Source organism: Varroa jacobsoni, unplaced genomic scaffold (genome assembly GCF_002532875.2).
Source record: "Varroa jacobsoni isolate VJ856 unplaced genomic scaffold, vjacob_1.0 scaffold_984, whole genome shotgun sequence".
NCBI lineage: Eukaryota > Metazoa > Arthropoda > Arachnida > Mesostigmata > Varroidae > Varroa > Varroa jacobsoni.
Genome location: NW_019213886.1, coordinates 222,926 through 241,569, shown reverse-complemented (window position 1 = coordinate 241,569; position 18,644 = coordinate 222,926). Strand labels below are relative to the sequence as shown.

Below are 18,644 nucleotides of genomic sequence, written 5' to 3'. Positions count from 1 at the left end.
CCAACCCACAGACAAAATGATAGATTTCTAGAGAGAATTGTAATGGGTGATGAGATGCAGTGCCGATACGTCGGCGCAGGTGGGAACGCGTGGCTTCCGGAAATCTGGGTGAGCTCAGGGTTAGATTTGCTTGAGTTAAAAAAAAAAATATTGAAATTTACTGAAAAACTGCCTTTTCTGGATAAAAAACGATTTTTACTGTCAGATGAATCTGATGAATTACATATTTTTCTAAAAGCTTTTGAATATCGTAGCGTTTTTGCCTTAAGTCATATTGAGTAATGTGAAGCTAACCTCCCGCCACTGAAGCAATGTTAAATGGCTACAACCACTTTTTCGAAGTACCTTGCTCAATATTTGAGAATTTCTGAAAGCTCTAAATATAAAAATTAGCAGTTTTTTATTCGATATTGAAATCGTTTAGTTCTCACGAAATATTTTCACGTTTCACATCAGAGCTTAATGGGGATCTGCTTTCTTTTTCAGACACAAATTTTTTTACTTGAGTTCGTAACAGTTATATTGGTCTATCTTTAGAACTATTGGTATAAGTTCGTTCTATTTTCATTGATAAGAAAAATATTGATGACACAAAAAACTAGTCCGAGAAGGATGATTTGGTATTAGAGTCCGAAGAAGTCTCAATGGATATGTTATGGCGTGGTAGCCATTACAACACAGTCAAATTCTTATGAGAAAAATTACTGGCCTAATAAAGGCTTTTCAGTTACAAGCCTTCACAAACGCCAGAGAAAACTACGTTCCATATGATCTGTGATTCAAATCCAGACATAAATTCTAGACCGTCTAAACTTTCAATTTGCATAGCTTGCGTCACCTCGTTGGGTCAGGAAGAGCATTTTTTACCCGTGGACCATACACTATAATAATAGTGACCTTTGGATGTACTCTGTCCCTGGCCGTTTATTATCAGCCATAAGCAGCGGGATATCTTTGCCAGCCCACCGATTGTTTTGTTCGAGCGGAAATTTCCGCAGCTTTCATCCTCTCAGGAAGGTATGGCATGCACATCATGCCATAATACATCCTGCCGGCTATTATTGTATAATGACGGTGGTTTGTCCAAGATCTTGAGTGAAAGAAACCAATGGGGTCGCCGATTCAGATCTCGCCATAAACACACTACATAACGTGTGAGGAAAAAGCCGTATTTCTATAAAAAAAAAAAATAGAGGCACTTTTTCGGCCAAGAAAATATTCGACGTTAAGTTCCGTTGCTGCATCCATTTTTTGTATTAGGTCTACAAAGTCTTCGTTTCTCGTAAGTTACCAAGCACATCCGTTGATCTATTGGACCAACAGTAGTCATTTCCTTAGTTACCTCGTTTACAAAAAAATAGCTTGTTTCAGGAGACGGTGTGTTATGAAAGCAAGCTCGGGAAAATGTCGACAAGTATGTTATGGTGTGATAGTTTAAAATAAAAGCATTTTCCCAATGAGACAAAGATCTTTTCTAAATTGCGCTTTCCTGTTTTTCAAGTTAGCATCCTTAAACCAAATACATGTATGGATATGTGCGCACAAAACACGTTCATTGATCTTCAAGTGGGCTATTCACAAGAAACAGATCATCCAACAAGTTAATATGCTAGAGCCGGCTTAAGGGTTTTTGAAGATATGTAATAAACGAAAGGACTTTGAGGTTATGACTTCTTAATAACTGTAATACCAAACAAATAGCTTACCCCGTCTGGTGAGGGAAACTGGAGAGGTCATAGTATGAGCTACGAGCATTGTGGGCGGGCTTTGGCCACGAGCATTAGACGCCCAAACAGCCACCAGATACGTTGTAGAGGGAGCTAGTCCCGAGGCCGATATTACCACAGTAGTAGCTAAAGGGCCTGTCGCTTTTTGGTTCATTGCAAAAGATGTTTCTAGAGCAGAAGTTTTAACATTTGCTTTGAATGAGAGATTTTCTCGCATAACGCGCTCTTCAGCCTCACGAAGTTCCATATGAAATGATTGTTCGATTCCACCATTATATCCTTCTTGACAGGTCACTGTTAACGTTTCTTCTGTCTGATTAAAGACACTACAATTGTGCACCGGATCTGGAGGACTCGCAGGTATTAGGTTGAATACACAAGGCTCTCTCTGCAGACCAACGCTGTTTTTGCCCCAACAAATAACATGCCCATAATCTTCCTCTGTTTGGGGAACAATAGTAAGCCATGAGCGGTTTCCAATCGTGTCGACGTTGGACGAGAAAGCCAGGTCTTTACTCCTGTTAAAGCGCCATTTAAACGTTACTTCGTTAGGATCTCCTTCCAGTTCACACAAGATGCGTACAGCTTCATTTCGAGCAGCTCCGTACGTTGTTTTCCGATCTTTGGCGCAAATTGGAGCATCTGAAATGTTATATCACACATGTAACACGCAAGATATTTACTTTGGATTACTCCTACTTGGATGTCAAAACAAGCGTAGCGGTAGGCAGCATAGCGTCCTTTAGCTTGGACAGTACAATCCGCTTGAATACACCTAAGGATAAAGTTCAACACCATACCAACTTATAAGAGCCTTATATTTATCACCTAACGTACATTCATACATCACCGGCATTTCTCATATCAAAGCAAGTGGCAAATACTGTGACATCGGTCTGAATTCAAGTGAAATCCTGTACATATTTATATATATAACAGTTCAGCTTAGTTTCAAATAATATGGTAGAGGTGTTCAAGGTATACAACAAGAGCAACTACCTTTATGCAAGCTGCGTAGTCGTGCAGCGCCACAGAAGCCCCACCTACGAAGACCTTTTGTTATGCACGAAATACGGTAATAGTCATAAACTGGAGATATTTCTCCACACGACTCCCATTAATTCGTACCGCTGGCATTACCAAGAACTGGGGATCGATGTTAGATACTTCGCCTTTGTTAACTCTTTCAATGCTTTACTTTTGCTGCGTTCAGTTATGCTAAACTGAGGATCTTGAAGGAAGAGATTAAGAACCTTTGGCGAATAGATTCCGTTGAAACGGGTTTTACCCTATTAAGTGCAGTCAAGTTTTTTGCATTGAAAATGTTACTAAAGATAACATATGTCATAGGCGGCGATGGGTGAAGAAAATCATCAGGTGGAAACTTCAGCTGGCCATGCGCAAAAGTATTTTTGAGCCCCAGAGAGATTGATATACACAGCACTAAAATACGGCAAACCCATTTTTCTGTGCTCAACCGTCTGTTTATCTCTGTAGTCTAGGTTGCTTTAATTTAAGTAAAAAGTCTTTGGAATCTTCTCGTTCGACTAATCCTGGTACTTAATTACCATCTTCTTGGCTTGTATTTTGTTTTCTTCTAAAGACTTTGCTCCAAATCGGAATGTTCGACCGAAAACGTCAACAGGAAAAATATCAACTGGGAAGAAAGTCTCGGCGTTTTTCTGAATAGAAAACACCACGTTCTTAATCACCACGTTGTGACAATAACTGGGTGTATTATGCATTCACCGTTATTGTATAAAACTTTCTGAGTTATTACCAAATGCTGTATTGCCAGAAAGTAGCTCGTTTCGTCTCGAAGAGATTTTCCAATTATGTTTGAAGTTCTTGATCAGTATCAAGGGTAAGGCTACAATTGTTCAGTAAATGAGAAAAGTAAAAATCCGTAGAGTAAAATCCGCGGAAGGTCCAGAGAATATGGAAGGTGCAACAAAGCTTCCAATTTGAAGTCGTAACGAGTAGTTCTAACGATGTTTACGGTCTGTAGCCTCCCGCTGCCATGGAGCAGGATGACATGATTTCGTTTGTTGGGTTTTCCTCTTGAGTACGCGGGACGCAACTTGGTTAAATAAATGCCTCGATCTGGCCTGGTTTGTGGGAAGCAACTTCTAATGAACCAAGCCTTGGACTCCCACCAAACGCAAAACAAAACATTTTTTGAGCGGAGGTCAAATTGGACCCAGGGCTTTGGCTTATTTTCTTGTAGTCACACATTTCAATTATTTGGTTCTTCTTGGATGACAACTTTGTGCAAAAACCGGTCGTTGTGGCCACGTGACGTTCGATTACGGCCGATATGCTGATGCAGCACTAACCTGTAATGAATTGGTGGATTCAGAAAGTTCATTGGAACATCCATTTTTGGAGGAGTCGCTTTAAGTTGAAATTACACTGACGACACAATGCTATTACCGCACGTTGATCCAACAAGACGAGCGCTTTCAAACGGCATATCAGAAACTAACAATAAGTGAAGGGAAATGAAGGATATTTTTTTTTGTTTTATCTGCGAGACTAATCTAAAAAAATTAGAGCCAATCGCCGTAGGTGGTAAAGTTGAACGGGTCTAAGGAACTGCTTTATAACTAAATAAAGCAGACCGTTCTTTTAATCTTCGGAGTTGTGTCGTTTATCGGTACTTTTCTTTAACAACGTGTTTCGCTAGAGCTTAAAATCAAAAGATCATAATCGTCATACTCAAAAGAAAAATATGTTCCATCTTTTAGGAGGGGGATAAAGAATCAAAATAATGATGTTTCGTTGTGCTTTACCTGATTTCTATTTTGTGTCTAACGATGTTCTTCTCGGTCAACAAACCCTTGGAGGCACCTTACGGGAAATTCGTTAACCCCAATGGAACATTCAGATCGGAACAAACTTGTATAAAGACTATATACAAAATAAAATATATGCCTATTATACGAAGGAAGAGAAACATAATGCAATTTAACTGTTATAAACTTCCAGTTTGAAAAATAGCTTTACGGTTGAAACAGGTATTCTGTTAGCTGCAGATGATGCACTTCTTTGAATTTCTTCTCCTTAATGGGCGCTAATCATATGCCATAGATTTACCTAATGTCTTCATAATTACAATACTTGAATAACGCGCATTAGCTGATTCTAAAGTAAACACGCTTTTCGTTATTTTTTTGTCAATGTAAACTACAGAAAATGTATTATTATGCAAAGAATTGGACCGATCTTGATTTTTCCTCACATTTAGGCTGGATATGAGAGCTAGCGATAACTTTAAATCCGGAAACTGCTGTCGGCTATCGATAACAATATGCAGTGAACATGAGCTTTCAGCGCCTTAACCTTACTGATTTAAATGGTAATAAATTGCAACCACGCATCAATTGAATAAGCGAAAGACACATACGTAAAATTTTTTTCCTCTTAATCTAATATAATGCTGTATGTAGATGTCAAATGAAGGGAGTTTAGACACTCGTAAGAAATAATAAACAGAAATTGCTTTTCACTTAGCAACGGCAATAAAGGTGTTGAAAAGGGTTATGGAACATTCAAGTTGACAATGGCAAAAGGAATGGAGTAACTACCGTAAAAGCTGTAAAACATTCTTAGGAATTTAGGAAGGAACAAGGAAGACAAACCTTTGTTCATAAGAGAATAACTTAACAAAAGCTGAGAGAATCGGTTCGCTCAATGCGGTTAACAAAGAAAAGACAAATGAGCACAGTTTTTAGCAAGACCTATGACAAAGCATGAGAATTTAGCAAGCTTCTGGAAGATTCATCAATAAATTCTCGAACAATAGTCCTTCTTCTTTAGCTTTTTAACAAAACATTCGTGATTCTTTAATTCGTTGTGTTCAATATAATATATAATTCGTTATATATATATATAATTCAAAGTTTATATCGATCGATTGCTAAATGTAATCCTACTCAAATGGTAAGCGCATTTAGGTAGTTTTTTCCTTAAAATTAGATTATGCAGATGCAGGTAAAGTTGTGGTAAGTACTCTTTGCAGTCATTGCGCGAAAGTTAGTGTAGCCCAAGCAAATGTCTCCAAAAAGTATGTACAAGACAGATTGTGTCGATAGGTCATTCAACATGCATGTGAAGCCATACACGATGAAAAAACAAATAGAGCAGATTGTATGTTCAAGCATATAAAAACACTAAAACGGAATCGATTAAAACCTAATGTGGCACATCTACTCTTATTAGACCACCCAAATCGAAGATGTCAAAATCGAGATAAATCTATATACACCTTATTATTTACACCAGTCCACCTAAGATGCTTTGATGCATAATCACTACGCTTTACATCTAGCCGTTATTTAACATCTTCGGTAAGTCACGTAGTATATTAGAAGGGGTATTAATGCTAAGCTGTGCAGGCACTGAAGACGTGCTAAATACTCATAAAGGACGGTTCAAGACTCGAGTTTTACTCGACCTTCAGGAAAGCCACCGGGAGTGAAAAAAAATTGTGAATACTTTTAAATATGGTAACAGTATATTCATTCAGATAAATACGTCGAAAAATTAGAAAACGTTCGAGTTGCGCGAGATATGCTTATCTTGTAAAAGTAACATTTTACTTGTTTCTAAATTTATTGACTTCCTAACTTGCTAAACTTTATGAAGAATGTCGAAACTACTATTGACATCCTTAAGGGCAATAAATCGTTCGTAAAATGTCGAAAAAATCACGGAAATCAGGGATTTAGCTTCTTTTACCTATTACTGATATTATTTGATTTGGAAAAAACGGTTTTTCTCGCGACGGATGTGTCTTTACACTGGATGTTGGTGACATTCTCCCACATATTCCCCCACAATTAAGAGACTGATTACATTGTATTACAAAGAACTCACGGGTATGTAGCGAACACACTCACAGAAAGACTGTCAAACTCTAGCAATCAATGGAAGTGTATGAAATCAATGATGTGCTCTTATGTTGTATCTATATGCACGAGAGCTTCCTGCAGTGACAGTCGCTCATCTACAAAACTAGGTCATATATCCTACTCAATTTTTAATGTTAAAGAGTATCAGAAAAAGATAGTAACGTGATTTTCTATTACCGTTTCAGATAAGAAGTACAGAAAAGAAAGGGTTCGTGTTTTTTATTAAGGCAGTAAAAACGCTTCCTCATGGTTAAAAATTCCAGAATCACCAAAGTCGAATCAACAATATAGGATATTACAACGTTTCTATTATTATTATTATTTAATGTATCCCCATTTCAATTCCTAATTCTAATTAACGAATTCTAGCTACAATTTTAAAACGACATTCTCACCATAAAAAATCTTTTAAACGGACGCTCAAGCATGGTTAATATAAGCAAAATCTGTCTTTTAGCTAAGCAGAAGAAATTAAAGTATAAATGAATATATATACAATTCTAATGTAGTATTCAGTAAATTTTTCTTTTGGACGGACAAAAAGGGCCGGCGTGTGGTTGACATATGCGTTCAAAAATTCTATTTTATTTCTGTTTAAAGTCAATTTTTAACCCACGGATGGTCCTTGTTATAGTATCATTTGTTGTAAATCCAAGACTACGAAAACGGAATCAAGGTTTTCCAGCATATAATTCTGCTTGTTCTTCTGGGTTCCGAAATAAAATATACTACAAAATCTACATAAAACAACATTGAAGCTTTACGATCGATCTAAACCTTAGTCTCTCGATTCTTATGTCTATGATCATAAAACAATTATTCACACTATTAAGTTGTAAGATTTCCGAAGGTGATTAATAATATTGCATTTTCATCAAACAACAAGGAAATAGTAGACAATACGTATACGTTTCTCGATGCAAGACAGTTTAAATTAACTATGCACTAAGTTGTATTACAATAGAAAACTAAAATCAACTTCAGTCAATGAAGATGTTTTGGTACTGATTAAAGTACATCATTACATTAGTTTACTCTAACTTTATTTGATGTTTTTCTAGACTAAAAATAAGGAGACTAGCATCAAATACCATGAAACTTTCAAAACTGCAACTGAACCCAATGTAAATGGCAATTTATAACATTCTCAAATCGACATCCCAAAGTAGTTTCATGTTAAATTGCGCTATGCAATTGTGTATTTTTCTACAATATAGGCAGTCTGATACAATAGGATACACGTACTTTTTTCTATGCATCATTTAAACACAGTCTAACATATTGTGTTTCGTATTAGCACAAAAATGTATGAGTCAAAGATGTTACGTGTACTAAACGTTTGGCACTCAAAACAAAATCTCCCAAAAATAATGTAGCGAAAGCCTAATGAACATAAAAAGCATTCTTGGAAGTTGAAGCTGAGAAGTTCAGTTTGATACTTTAGCGCTCCTCTTGTACAATTGTCTGCTTATGATGGGACTGAAGTAGGACGTTTTTGGATACGGAAATGTGTGGGTCTGTGATGGAACTTTTTGGATAAATCCATGCTTTATGAATCCCCTAAATCTCTGCTATTTTGCGCTAAGAAAATACTTGTTTTGCTTGTAAAAACTGAGAAGAGGCGATACGTCCCTTATGATGTCCAGGCTTTTCCGGACTGGCACACAATTTGTGTAATGAAATATGAATAAATAATAAGGAAAATAAAATACTATTATTAAATTTAATAGCTATATGACGAATCTTTTGGGAGAAAAGGACTGTGACAGCAACATCAATTATAAAGTAAGAAGTTGTGGAAGGCATCTAGCTGTAGAATACATAGCATTAAAACCTTGGATATTTAAAAATATACCAGAATCCAGGAAACGAAAACTGGACTGCGTCATCAGTACACTGATTATTTGTCTGCTATAACAAACATGGATAGCACAGAAACGAAGTTGAGGAAATTATACGATTTTGGTAAATGTATATATGTACAGGGTGGAGCAAAACCCTTTTTTTTTCAAATTGTTTTTAGACAGTTTCTTTTTTTTTACTTACGTATTTACAGCATCTACTACTTTGCCATGCGTGTAAAATGTACACCCCCGATGTAAACTAAAGATTCAAATTGTCAATTGACTTTTGCCGCATCCTCTCAATTCGAAAGGCACTTTATACGTGCTGCACGTGAAGTTAAAAACCAAACTATGTCATTATATTGTAATCGAATTATTTACAGCAAAAGCAATGCAGTGTTACTGTTATTTCTCAGCCACCGAAGAAAAGTCCTGCAGATATAATAAGCGTGGATCAAACATGAAAACCTAATATATAATTATTCACTAGGAGCTGAGAAAACTGATTTGTTGATCCAAATCTAGAAAAGCTAAAAATTCTTATTAAAAGCTTAAAAACGGGAAAGCGTCTCGTTGGAGTAACGAGCCATCAATACCATTAAAAAACGTATTCGTATACGGAAAAATTGCACGATATCTGCGAAAGCTCATTTTCACTAGGGGCTAGATCACAGCATGACGTACAAAAGCGGCAGCCTTCAAACATTTTTTTGCGGAAGTCTTTGCCTGAGGTGCCTTACTGTTCGGCTCTGGTATTCCTTTTGGATAATACTGTAAAGTGCGCACGGTCGGCTTGAAAATCACTTACAGTACCAACTTATTTCATGCCTAACCATCATCAACAAATTTATCAAGCGTCTGATAGTATAACAATTTAGACATTACAAAAGCAGTTCTTCCAATAACCGAAAATTTCAGAACCTGCAAAGAAAACTGCAATTGCAGTTGTCGTTTTTTCAGATTTACATGTTTTTAACGCAATGCTAAAAAGATGGTTCCTCAACGAATTTGACAGAATAAGGGTTTGTGGCGCAGCCCTGTGGGTTCTCGAATTATATCTTGATAAAAAAAAATATTAAAGAGGAAAATGTTAAAAATATGCCGTCTTGGTTAGGGCGCTCCTCAAGAAAGTGCAACATCAATAACGCGACATACATTAATAACCTGTTTACAAGTCAAGAGACATTTGAACAGATAAAAAAAAATACGATGTCCTGTCATAAAATGAACAGGTTCGTAGAAAGACAAAAAACTAAACTTTAGAAAAACGATCAATACATTCGTGTGACTGCCTCACAACTAAGAATGTAAATCAAGCAAAATATTTGAATATCACATTGCCTGCATTATTGACCTAGCAGAAACGTATGAGCGAGTTAAGATCTGAATTGCAAGAGCACTTTGATGCCTGGAAGAAATGAACAAAACGGCTAATCTGACAGCGGAAGAAAGCCATATGCAGCGTAATGTTCCAGTTGTACTAAAAACACTGTTAGGCTATTATAGCTGAATCCAGTGGAAATTAGATAATTACGTGTCGGCTAATACACAAAGTCGGCTGGTATATACTACAGGTTTACAGAAAATATGAGTGAAAACCGATTGAGTTTAAAGATAAATTAGCTGAAAACGAAATACATCTCTTTGTCTTGAAGATGAACGCTAACTGAAATTTTTTTTTCTCGAAGGCCATACAATCTGTGTAAAGTCATCAAAGGTTGGTGAAGATATTAGAGGAGGCTTTAAGCTGACGCTACGTGAATTATGAGAACGTTTCCATATTGGAGACTGGAATGCTGAAGACCAGAGAGGAGAAAAGCGGATCCGAAACACAAGAACGCATTTCCGCAATCGAAGGGCCTTTTCACGGAAGCAGAGTTTGAAGTATAAGGGTTTTGTCGGTCAATACTGGTATTACATATTCAGCGTGTTACAGAATTCAAATTAAAATGCTAAAAGTAAGGAAACTGAGTAAAAAATCATTCTCCATGGATTGAATATGGTGTATTTTACGTGCGATTTTGTAGAACTCAAAGAAAAGTATGTTTGGAGCATGCGGTCACCTTAAGGAAACATGGTTCGGTCTTTACCACAAGTCGAAGAAAAACAAAGTGAGGGAATGACGTCGCTCTAAAGAGAAATAGTTCCTATAGTAATCGCGTAAGTAAGCATACTACTAGCAATGAGCATTAGGGACGTTTGATACTATGAGATATTCGCCGAAAACGACGCAATGACCGCTGGCACTATTTCAAATTCCTCAAGAAACTCATGGCAGTGAAAAACACGTAGCCTGGTTACTTGATGACAAAGCCAGACCTATTCACCATGCCTTAATTGTACTGGGTAGAGGAATATGCGTCGTTTTCTTCGATCTGCTTGTTCACTCGATCTAAGTCCATGTAAGTATAAAGCTCTCTATACAGGCAACTAGTGGCCAAGCATATCTTGCTATCGATTCAGTTTAAAAAGCCATAGATAGAGGAATTTCATATAGGAATGAGAATGGTAGATATATAGCCGTCCAAAAACACTGGGACAAGTGTGTAGAAAATGAAGTAAAAGACCTGAAACGCATACTAAGTCATCGTTCTAGTCTCATTTAAGGGTAATTCAACTTCAAAGTGGCCTTACACAGTCTAATATTTCCCAGAATATGGAGAATTTGGAAGATTCGAAAACCTTTAGAGATATTACGAGAACTGCATCAGGTGAATTATGGTGGCTACCCCGAGATAAATAGTAGCATCAATTTACAATGTACTTTAGCATTCGGCGAACCAACCTGGCAACCTGACTACACTGTTTCCGAACCCACAATACATTAATCTAGTTAGTAGGCTAGCAGCCCGATAAACAAGACTTCCTAGAAAATTGTTAGACAAAACTAAAAAACTGGACACTTATTGATTGAAACAAGTATATTTTTTGGTTTCCCACAAAATTTGAGTATGATCAAAGCGGATCATTGCAACACATAGAAGAACAGTTCGAAAGTTCGTAGCAGTACTTACCTCTGAACAGCTAACTAGAATATTTACTGAATTAATTATAGCCTTAGAAAAACAAAATTACTCGCACACAAAATCCATTACCATGGTACGTACACGAACCCCCAGGAATATAAAAAAATATATCACGCATAAAAACTTTAAACGTCACCCAATATTTACTGCAATACAAATATTCTATTACCGCATAGAAGGAAAAAGTGCTAAGAAAGAAACAACAGCTCAGTAATTCCAATAAACGCATCAAAAGATATCTAATAGTACATATAATGTACTACAATAGGTGGTAAACTGTGAGCGCTCTCTAAGTGGAGAAGACGCGTGCGTACGCCTTTGCCACAGAACAGAGAAAGCCTAAGTAATACATCCAACGCTAGAAGTATATTTGTGCGCATAAATCCTGCCACAGAAAAAAATGCAAAAATTACGTGATGTTTCCCATTTATACACTTAAAGATTCGCGCAAAAGTAAGTGGTAATGAAGTACATCTGATTAGCAAAAATATGATGGGTGATAGAATGTTCCAGGCATTTTGAAAAAATGCAAATATAAAGCAATCACGAGGCCGTACCATGCTGGTGTTAAACCTATCATAATTTCGGAGTATCTTATTTATAATGCTAGAGTATTTCAAGTGAATAAATTACTTTGGAAATATTTGGAAACTTAGTGGTTAGTTTCGACTGACATTGGTGTGGCGCTGTTGTTCCTACGTAAAGGAGAAAATACTAAAAGTAGACTAGTGCAAATTCAATAAATAAAAACAACATTTTATGAAGAAAATAAAAGTAAATGCTTTCCAATCCCACGGACGATTATTTTTTGAAGACCATATAATCAGTATACTATGTGAACTTTTTACATGTTTCAAAGTTATGTTATTCTTTGTTTGTTAAAATTTTATCTGAGTGTGCAAGGCTACATGAACGTATCAAAGTAATGTTCCTTATATGTTCCAACTATAAGCGAATATGGACGGCTAATAAAAGGTCTGTAAGTTATTTTGCTGTACATAAGGAAGACCCGCATATTCACATTGTGATGAACGAAAATAGAAACTTACATCGAACTTTTAGCACGACGGCATTGCTCTCTCCAATACCTTGAGCATTAGCCGCTGTACAGGTATACCTTCCCCGATTGCGCAAATCCACTTTTTGAAGAACGAGGCTTTGATTGCTCACGATCACCCCTGCTGACGTATTAGTGTTAACTTCTTTTCCTGTAGACGTAGGCCACACTTGTAAGCACTTATTATTACCGATATGGATTTATATAATAATATTTCGTGTTGAATGAATATGCCTATTCATCCTATTAATATCCTATAGGTAATCACTGATTCAGATACGATTATATTTGGAAGTCTTTGCAGAAAACACTTTTACTATAATCAATAATGTTGTATTGAGTTCTTGAGTAAAATGAACCTTGTGAAAATCTTACGCTCAAATAACTCTTGATGTTTGTAAACCTTTAGGAGCGTATCCATGGAATATGCATTACTGAATAATGGTAAACGTAAAGAAGAACATCATCTTTCTATGAATTTTTGATGATGAAAAAAACACCACCGGCTATTTCGGCGGCGTGTTACGAAATCTGCTCTCTTGCAGAAAAACAAGCACAGAATATTGCTAGGAATGAATGGTTTACTATTAAAGATGAAAAACTTCCTAATATGTTTACAAAATTCTTTAATCATCCTATGTCTAGAACTGTAAAACGAGAATTATATATTGCTGAAGGGGGCAAAATTCTTTACGGGGATGCAACTTAGGAAACAGAAAAGAAATTCCTACCTTCAAAACGCCAGCCAATATCATTGACTAACGGGTTAGCTCGAATGTCGCATTCAAAGAACACGTCGTTGCCCTCTTGGATGTGTTGGTGCCTGAGCTTGCTTCCCAAACGAAGAGTAAGAATAGGAATATCTGAAGTAGGCAACATAAGTTCAAACGGGTGAAAAACGGAAATTTAAGGGTCTACTCAACGAAAACTTGTTGTCGTCCAGGAGGCTCAGACTTTTTTTGACGTAATGCTATCACACATTAAAACCCCCGAAATTTTATTTTAAATAGTTCAGACCCGATCCGGGTCACCCCAAGCCATTGACCTTCCTGTTGTAAAATAAGTACAGTTATAAAAAATACAATAGATCGGCGATTAACTTTTTGGCATACGTTAAGTATGTATTGTTTTAATCTTGTCCGTTTTTTTATTATATTTTCCTATAATATAAATGTGGCGATAGTAAATTCTATTAAAAAATAATATTCACATCAGCTAACATTAACGATTTCGTTTTCGGATTTCGATTTAAAGCTCAATTCGCCATGTTTTCATCTGCTCTATTTGTTATTGCTCAACTTTGGTAAAAAAAAATTCATTCCATTCCGGTCATAACATATCAACTAATACTTACAGTACACTTCAATTTTCCATCCATCTTCAATCCGGCTGTTGCTTATGAATGAGTTTTCTGCTCGGCATGATAGATGCTTCCCAGAGTCCTCGGCAGTGGGCACAAATGTTAGGACACTAGTGTCATTGTGTGACGTAGAATTCATACGAATCCCGCCTTTCCACCATTCAATAAGAGCTGGTGGTCGTGAGCCGGAAGATCGACATTCTAATGTAACCGCTTTCCCAGCTGAAAGTGGACGCTGCTCTCCTTCGATCCATACAGATAAAGGACGAACTACGACGGGCGATAAATTTAACGATACGTAATAGTAGAAGAAACAATTGGGAGAAACAACTTATTCATTAGGACAACAACAACAACACATTTCATGTACATATTTTAGGTAGATATTATTTAATATAAGCTCAAAGACACACATATCACGTTTAGCTATCTCATTTTTTCCTGATGCAAAAGGATTGCTCAGGACTCGTACCTGAGAGACGTATTTAAAAATATGCGTATGCACACCCTGTTTGTGGTGCACTTCATACTTCATTTTTTTAATTTTGTTTAAATTTAACACTCTTTATATTTTACTGTTATAGCACGACCCTTTGCAGAAATGCGATTTATTCGAGCAGCAGTGCTGTGTTCTAATTCAGGAGTGACAGACATGCCTAAGAATCAACATATTACTGAGATGCATCGTAATGCACACATGCGTCTTAACATGGTTTGTATTACTCTGCGACACGCGGGCCAGATCTCTTATGACGTGGTTATCTGATCACTTGTATTGCGCAAAATCCACGAAATCTTACTTCACATGCCGCCGTCTTCTACACAGAGTTTTCGTTTTTGGTTGTTGGACTCATTTTCGCTGTCACAAATGCCTCAGCTTTTTTATATCTTGTACATAGATATCAAGCTCTGCATACCTCCAGCCACATGGATCTACCATTTTTTTTAACCAACCAGTACTTTCTAGAACCAACACGAAAGTACCCGAGTACCCCTCTCGAGTACCCTGATATTTGCATATCCCATGCACTCTTTCGACATCCTCAACCCCACAGCTGTACAAATCGGCAGCAACCACCGTAGAATGTTTCGCTTTAGAAACGATCCCGCCAGTACGTGCTATGCTCATGCACAGTATTCTGAACTTTTATGTGGAACACCTGATTTTCAGGTGTTGTCAGCTATTGCAGCTGTTTGGTTCCCCTTTGAACCAAGCCGATCCCGACCTTGGTAAAGCCAGTTGCCAATGTCGACCGTAGCTCCACAGAGCTCTTATTTGCGGTAGTTGAAAGAACAGGAAAACTGGTCATGTAGGCTTTGAGAGCTGTCCTTCAAAACTATCTGGTTGATAAACCACTTGACGCCCTTTAAAAATTCTTCATAGTGCGAACTCGAGCCTATCTGGGAACTATCTGGGAAAGATAAGAAAGGCTCTCGCCTACCGTTCGAGACAGCGCCTAGTGCTATAATATATTTGGCTGGGTGTGGTGTTCCTTCCCTTAAAAATCTAGTTAACAGCTGAACTATAAATGTCTCCAATAGGTCTGCACTCACAACGGATGCCGCATTTCCAATCGCCTCACTGACCGTTCTTTTCGCCAACTTCGGGAGACGTGGTGTTAAGGTTAGCTTTTAACGGATCCCATTGTCTCCAAGTCTTTGACTTACATCCCCTTGTCTTGGACAACCCAGGGCTGTAAAATTGAGAGATAGAGCGGAACTGTTCACCCTGCTTACAAAATAATCAAGTAGAGTACTTAGGTTCATACGATTAATACAGATCATGACACCGTAGCTTTCCTTTTCGAGGTGCCGTTTTCGAAACATAAATAGCTAAATCGTTTGTTCACGATTACTAAGCAGATCAAAAATTTTACTCAACTTTCAAATCATGCATTATTATTAAAAAAGGTTTGGGAAATACGTCACAGAGGAGCCCACCATAGTCCAAGACTTAAAATGGAAGTGCAAGTTACTGTAACTACGGAAGCTTTGAGCAAACCGGCACGGACAATGGGTTTATATTTGACTCAGTATAAGACTATTTGAAGCATGTGTCACGAGTTTGTAAATGAAGAAGCAAAGTGAAGATTCCCACGAGCTGAGTCCAGGACAGATAAAACTCGTGTGGGGCGTTCAAAAAACAATTCACGCAATTACTATCAGCATAGAATGCCTAAGCAGTCCATCTATCATGGAAAGATGAAGCGAGAGAAGGGCATCAAAAAGAGAGTTTCGTTTCGATGTCAGAAGTAAAAATACAGGCGCTAGACTACATGACATAAGCATATACACGCGTAACATTGACATATGAGTAATTCGTTTATCATTTTTGTCAAGTTTTCTTGCATGAATAGACCCTTATATGACGAAATAACCAGTGATCTGAGGCTGTTATTATAAAATAATAAACACACTAAATTATTGCTGTTCTTTTTTGTACATAAATAACTATAAACACATCTAGTTCTTTTCTGTATTAATTGTACGTAGAGCAACTCATTATCACCCTGTATAGTCATCCATTTGCTTATTCTTACAACAAAGCTTCATAGTATGTCGTCCAATACGTAGTCTTACAGCAGCTTACATAATTAGAACTCCAATTCAAGTTAGAAATTCATTTTTATGAAAAAGACAATTGCAATGCAAATATTGTCCTTTTTACGTGAGAAGTATTCGCAAACTAAGGTTGGAAAGGATTTCCGGAACCTGTTGAGAATCAACAATCCAAAAGACCTGTATTGCTGTAGCAAGCTATCCTTGCACTGGGTATTTTCTAGCAAACCGTTTTTTATTAATTGCAGGACTATCGGGCACCACCGCCTATTTAGACGACACACTGTATGTTAGCACTCGTACTAACGTTGTCAGAACGGATAGCTAGGTACGAACTCTGCTTGAATTTGGAAAAATGTGCATATGCAAGTTAAAAGTATTTAAGCGTCGTCCATGATAAAGACGGTCATCACTTAAATTTTGACAAAGCTGGAGCGATTACCAATATGCCATGACCCAAAAATATCAAGAAGCTACTCAACCGTCACGGAATGTTCATTTCGTGCATGCGTGAGCTTCCTCGGGCGGCTGTTCATTCATTCAGTGCGACCCGAAGCTGCTTATTATTATTGCGTAGTAGTTGCAGTAGTATAAACATCGGCGCAATAAACGTTCATAAATTTTCCGATGGTTCTCAAAAACCCACTCTGCATTCAAGATTTTCGCTGTCAGTATTCGCAAATCGGAAATCAATATGAACGATCTACCCTGCCCGCTCGTAACAATCTTCGCGAATGGGGTCATGTTCTCGTCTAAAAAACTATATCACCCACTAACCTACTCAGGTATGATTTTCGTTAGTATAATTATTGATCCGACTGTTCAGTATGGTTCAGTCACTTCCCGTAACCGCATAGCGATAAGTCGATGTAAGACCTGAAGGCAAAGTTATCACGGTTATTTGCTTCTGATTACCTAAATTTCGTAGATTCCTTTCCTCTCGTCCGGTTCAACTAGCACAGCATCGAAGCTGGTTCTTCATTCTTACATGAATGGTCTGTTCCGCTACCTTTTTAACATTCAGTAATGGTTGCTGCAGAATGCTCGCATCGTCATTTTGCATATCAGAGTGTTGAAAATGTCCTCATTTTCCGGGGACAGTTTGGTCATTACGGTAATTCAGGGGCGTTGGTCTCAAATCAAGAAGCCCAATGTACATCCAAATTCATGCTCAATTGAATGAGCAAATTAACACATCAAATTTTATTTATTCATTTTTGGTGGTAGTGGTCAAAAATTGCATGTGTCCAGATTAATAACATAATATTCGTATATATACAAATATAAGTATATAGAACCATTTCAAACACTTTACATCATATCGGCTATATGAATCTTCTTAAACTAATTTGAAAAACTTCGTAGATATCCTAATAATGTACTAGAGGACTACGAGTGATACGACCTATCACCATTTCTTCCGCATTTGGAGCCCCTACATGGATCGTCAGGTTTAAGGAAATTTTGTTTCATGCAGAATCTACGGTGGATAATATGCACAACAAAACAAATGACGCCTTGTGTGTTTAGCCGGTTTGCCCTTTTCCACGTGTTGTTCCCCATTGCACCAGACGCAAAAAAAATTCATTAATTTCCGCGAATTTTTTCCCATAATTCCAAAGTAAGGTCTCGAAAACTCCGTTGCTAAGAGCTCGAAGCGATGATGTATGCTTTCGGACGGCAATGACAATCCGGCTAGGAAATATGCGAGGCGATTTCGGATTCTTATGTCTAGTCTCAGCGCTTGTGTGGCGAAAGGAACTTTGACAGTATTTAGATGTTCGAGGTTAGTAAGATTTTTCTGACTGACTCGCATCTCATAAATGCGATCGGGGCTACTTTGGGGCCAAACAAGCTAACAACGGTTGAAAGCGGTAATCGATAAGGCGATTTGATCGCCCCTGAGACAAATACTGTTTTCTTGAACCTTTCAGTGACACGAGCAATGAAACTTTTGCCGTTTGTGAAAAAGTGCGACTCTAAGTATGAAAACCGATTAACCTAAACCAGAGGCGACCAGACGAGACAAAGTGCTAATAACCGCTGTCCTGCCTCTCCTTCTAAATTCCATCGTCTCTGTCTTGGTCAGGTTAGGTCTGTAAATGCCACGTGGGCCAGGCTGGGGCTTGCTGCACTTAAACCTGTACGACCAGTATAT

General features: G+C 37.6%; 1 protein-coding gene across 5 annotated transcripts in view; it reads right to left on the bottom strand.

Moving 5' to 3' along the window:
- The window catches only part of LOC111265541 (protein turtle), a 51,315-nt gene that overhangs the window by 9,009 nt on the left and 23,662 nt on the right, over positions 1 to 18,644 (bottom strand). For all 5 annotated transcript variants that reach the window (XM_022842311.2, XM_022842313.2, XM_022842314.2 and 2 more), the window contains exons 5-8: positions 13,922 to 14,197; positions 13,299 to 13,430; positions 12,560 to 12,718; positions 1,707 to 2,369 (exon numbers count right to left, since the gene is read on the bottom strand). In XM_022842311.2, the coding sequence (XP_022698046.1) occupies positions 1,707 to 2,369; positions 12,560 to 12,718; positions 13,299 to 13,430; positions 13,922 to 14,197 (1,230 nt within the window). The remainder of the gene's footprint in view (positions 1 to 1,706; positions 2,370 to 12,559; positions 12,719 to 13,298; positions 13,431 to 13,921; positions 14,198 to 18,644) is intronic.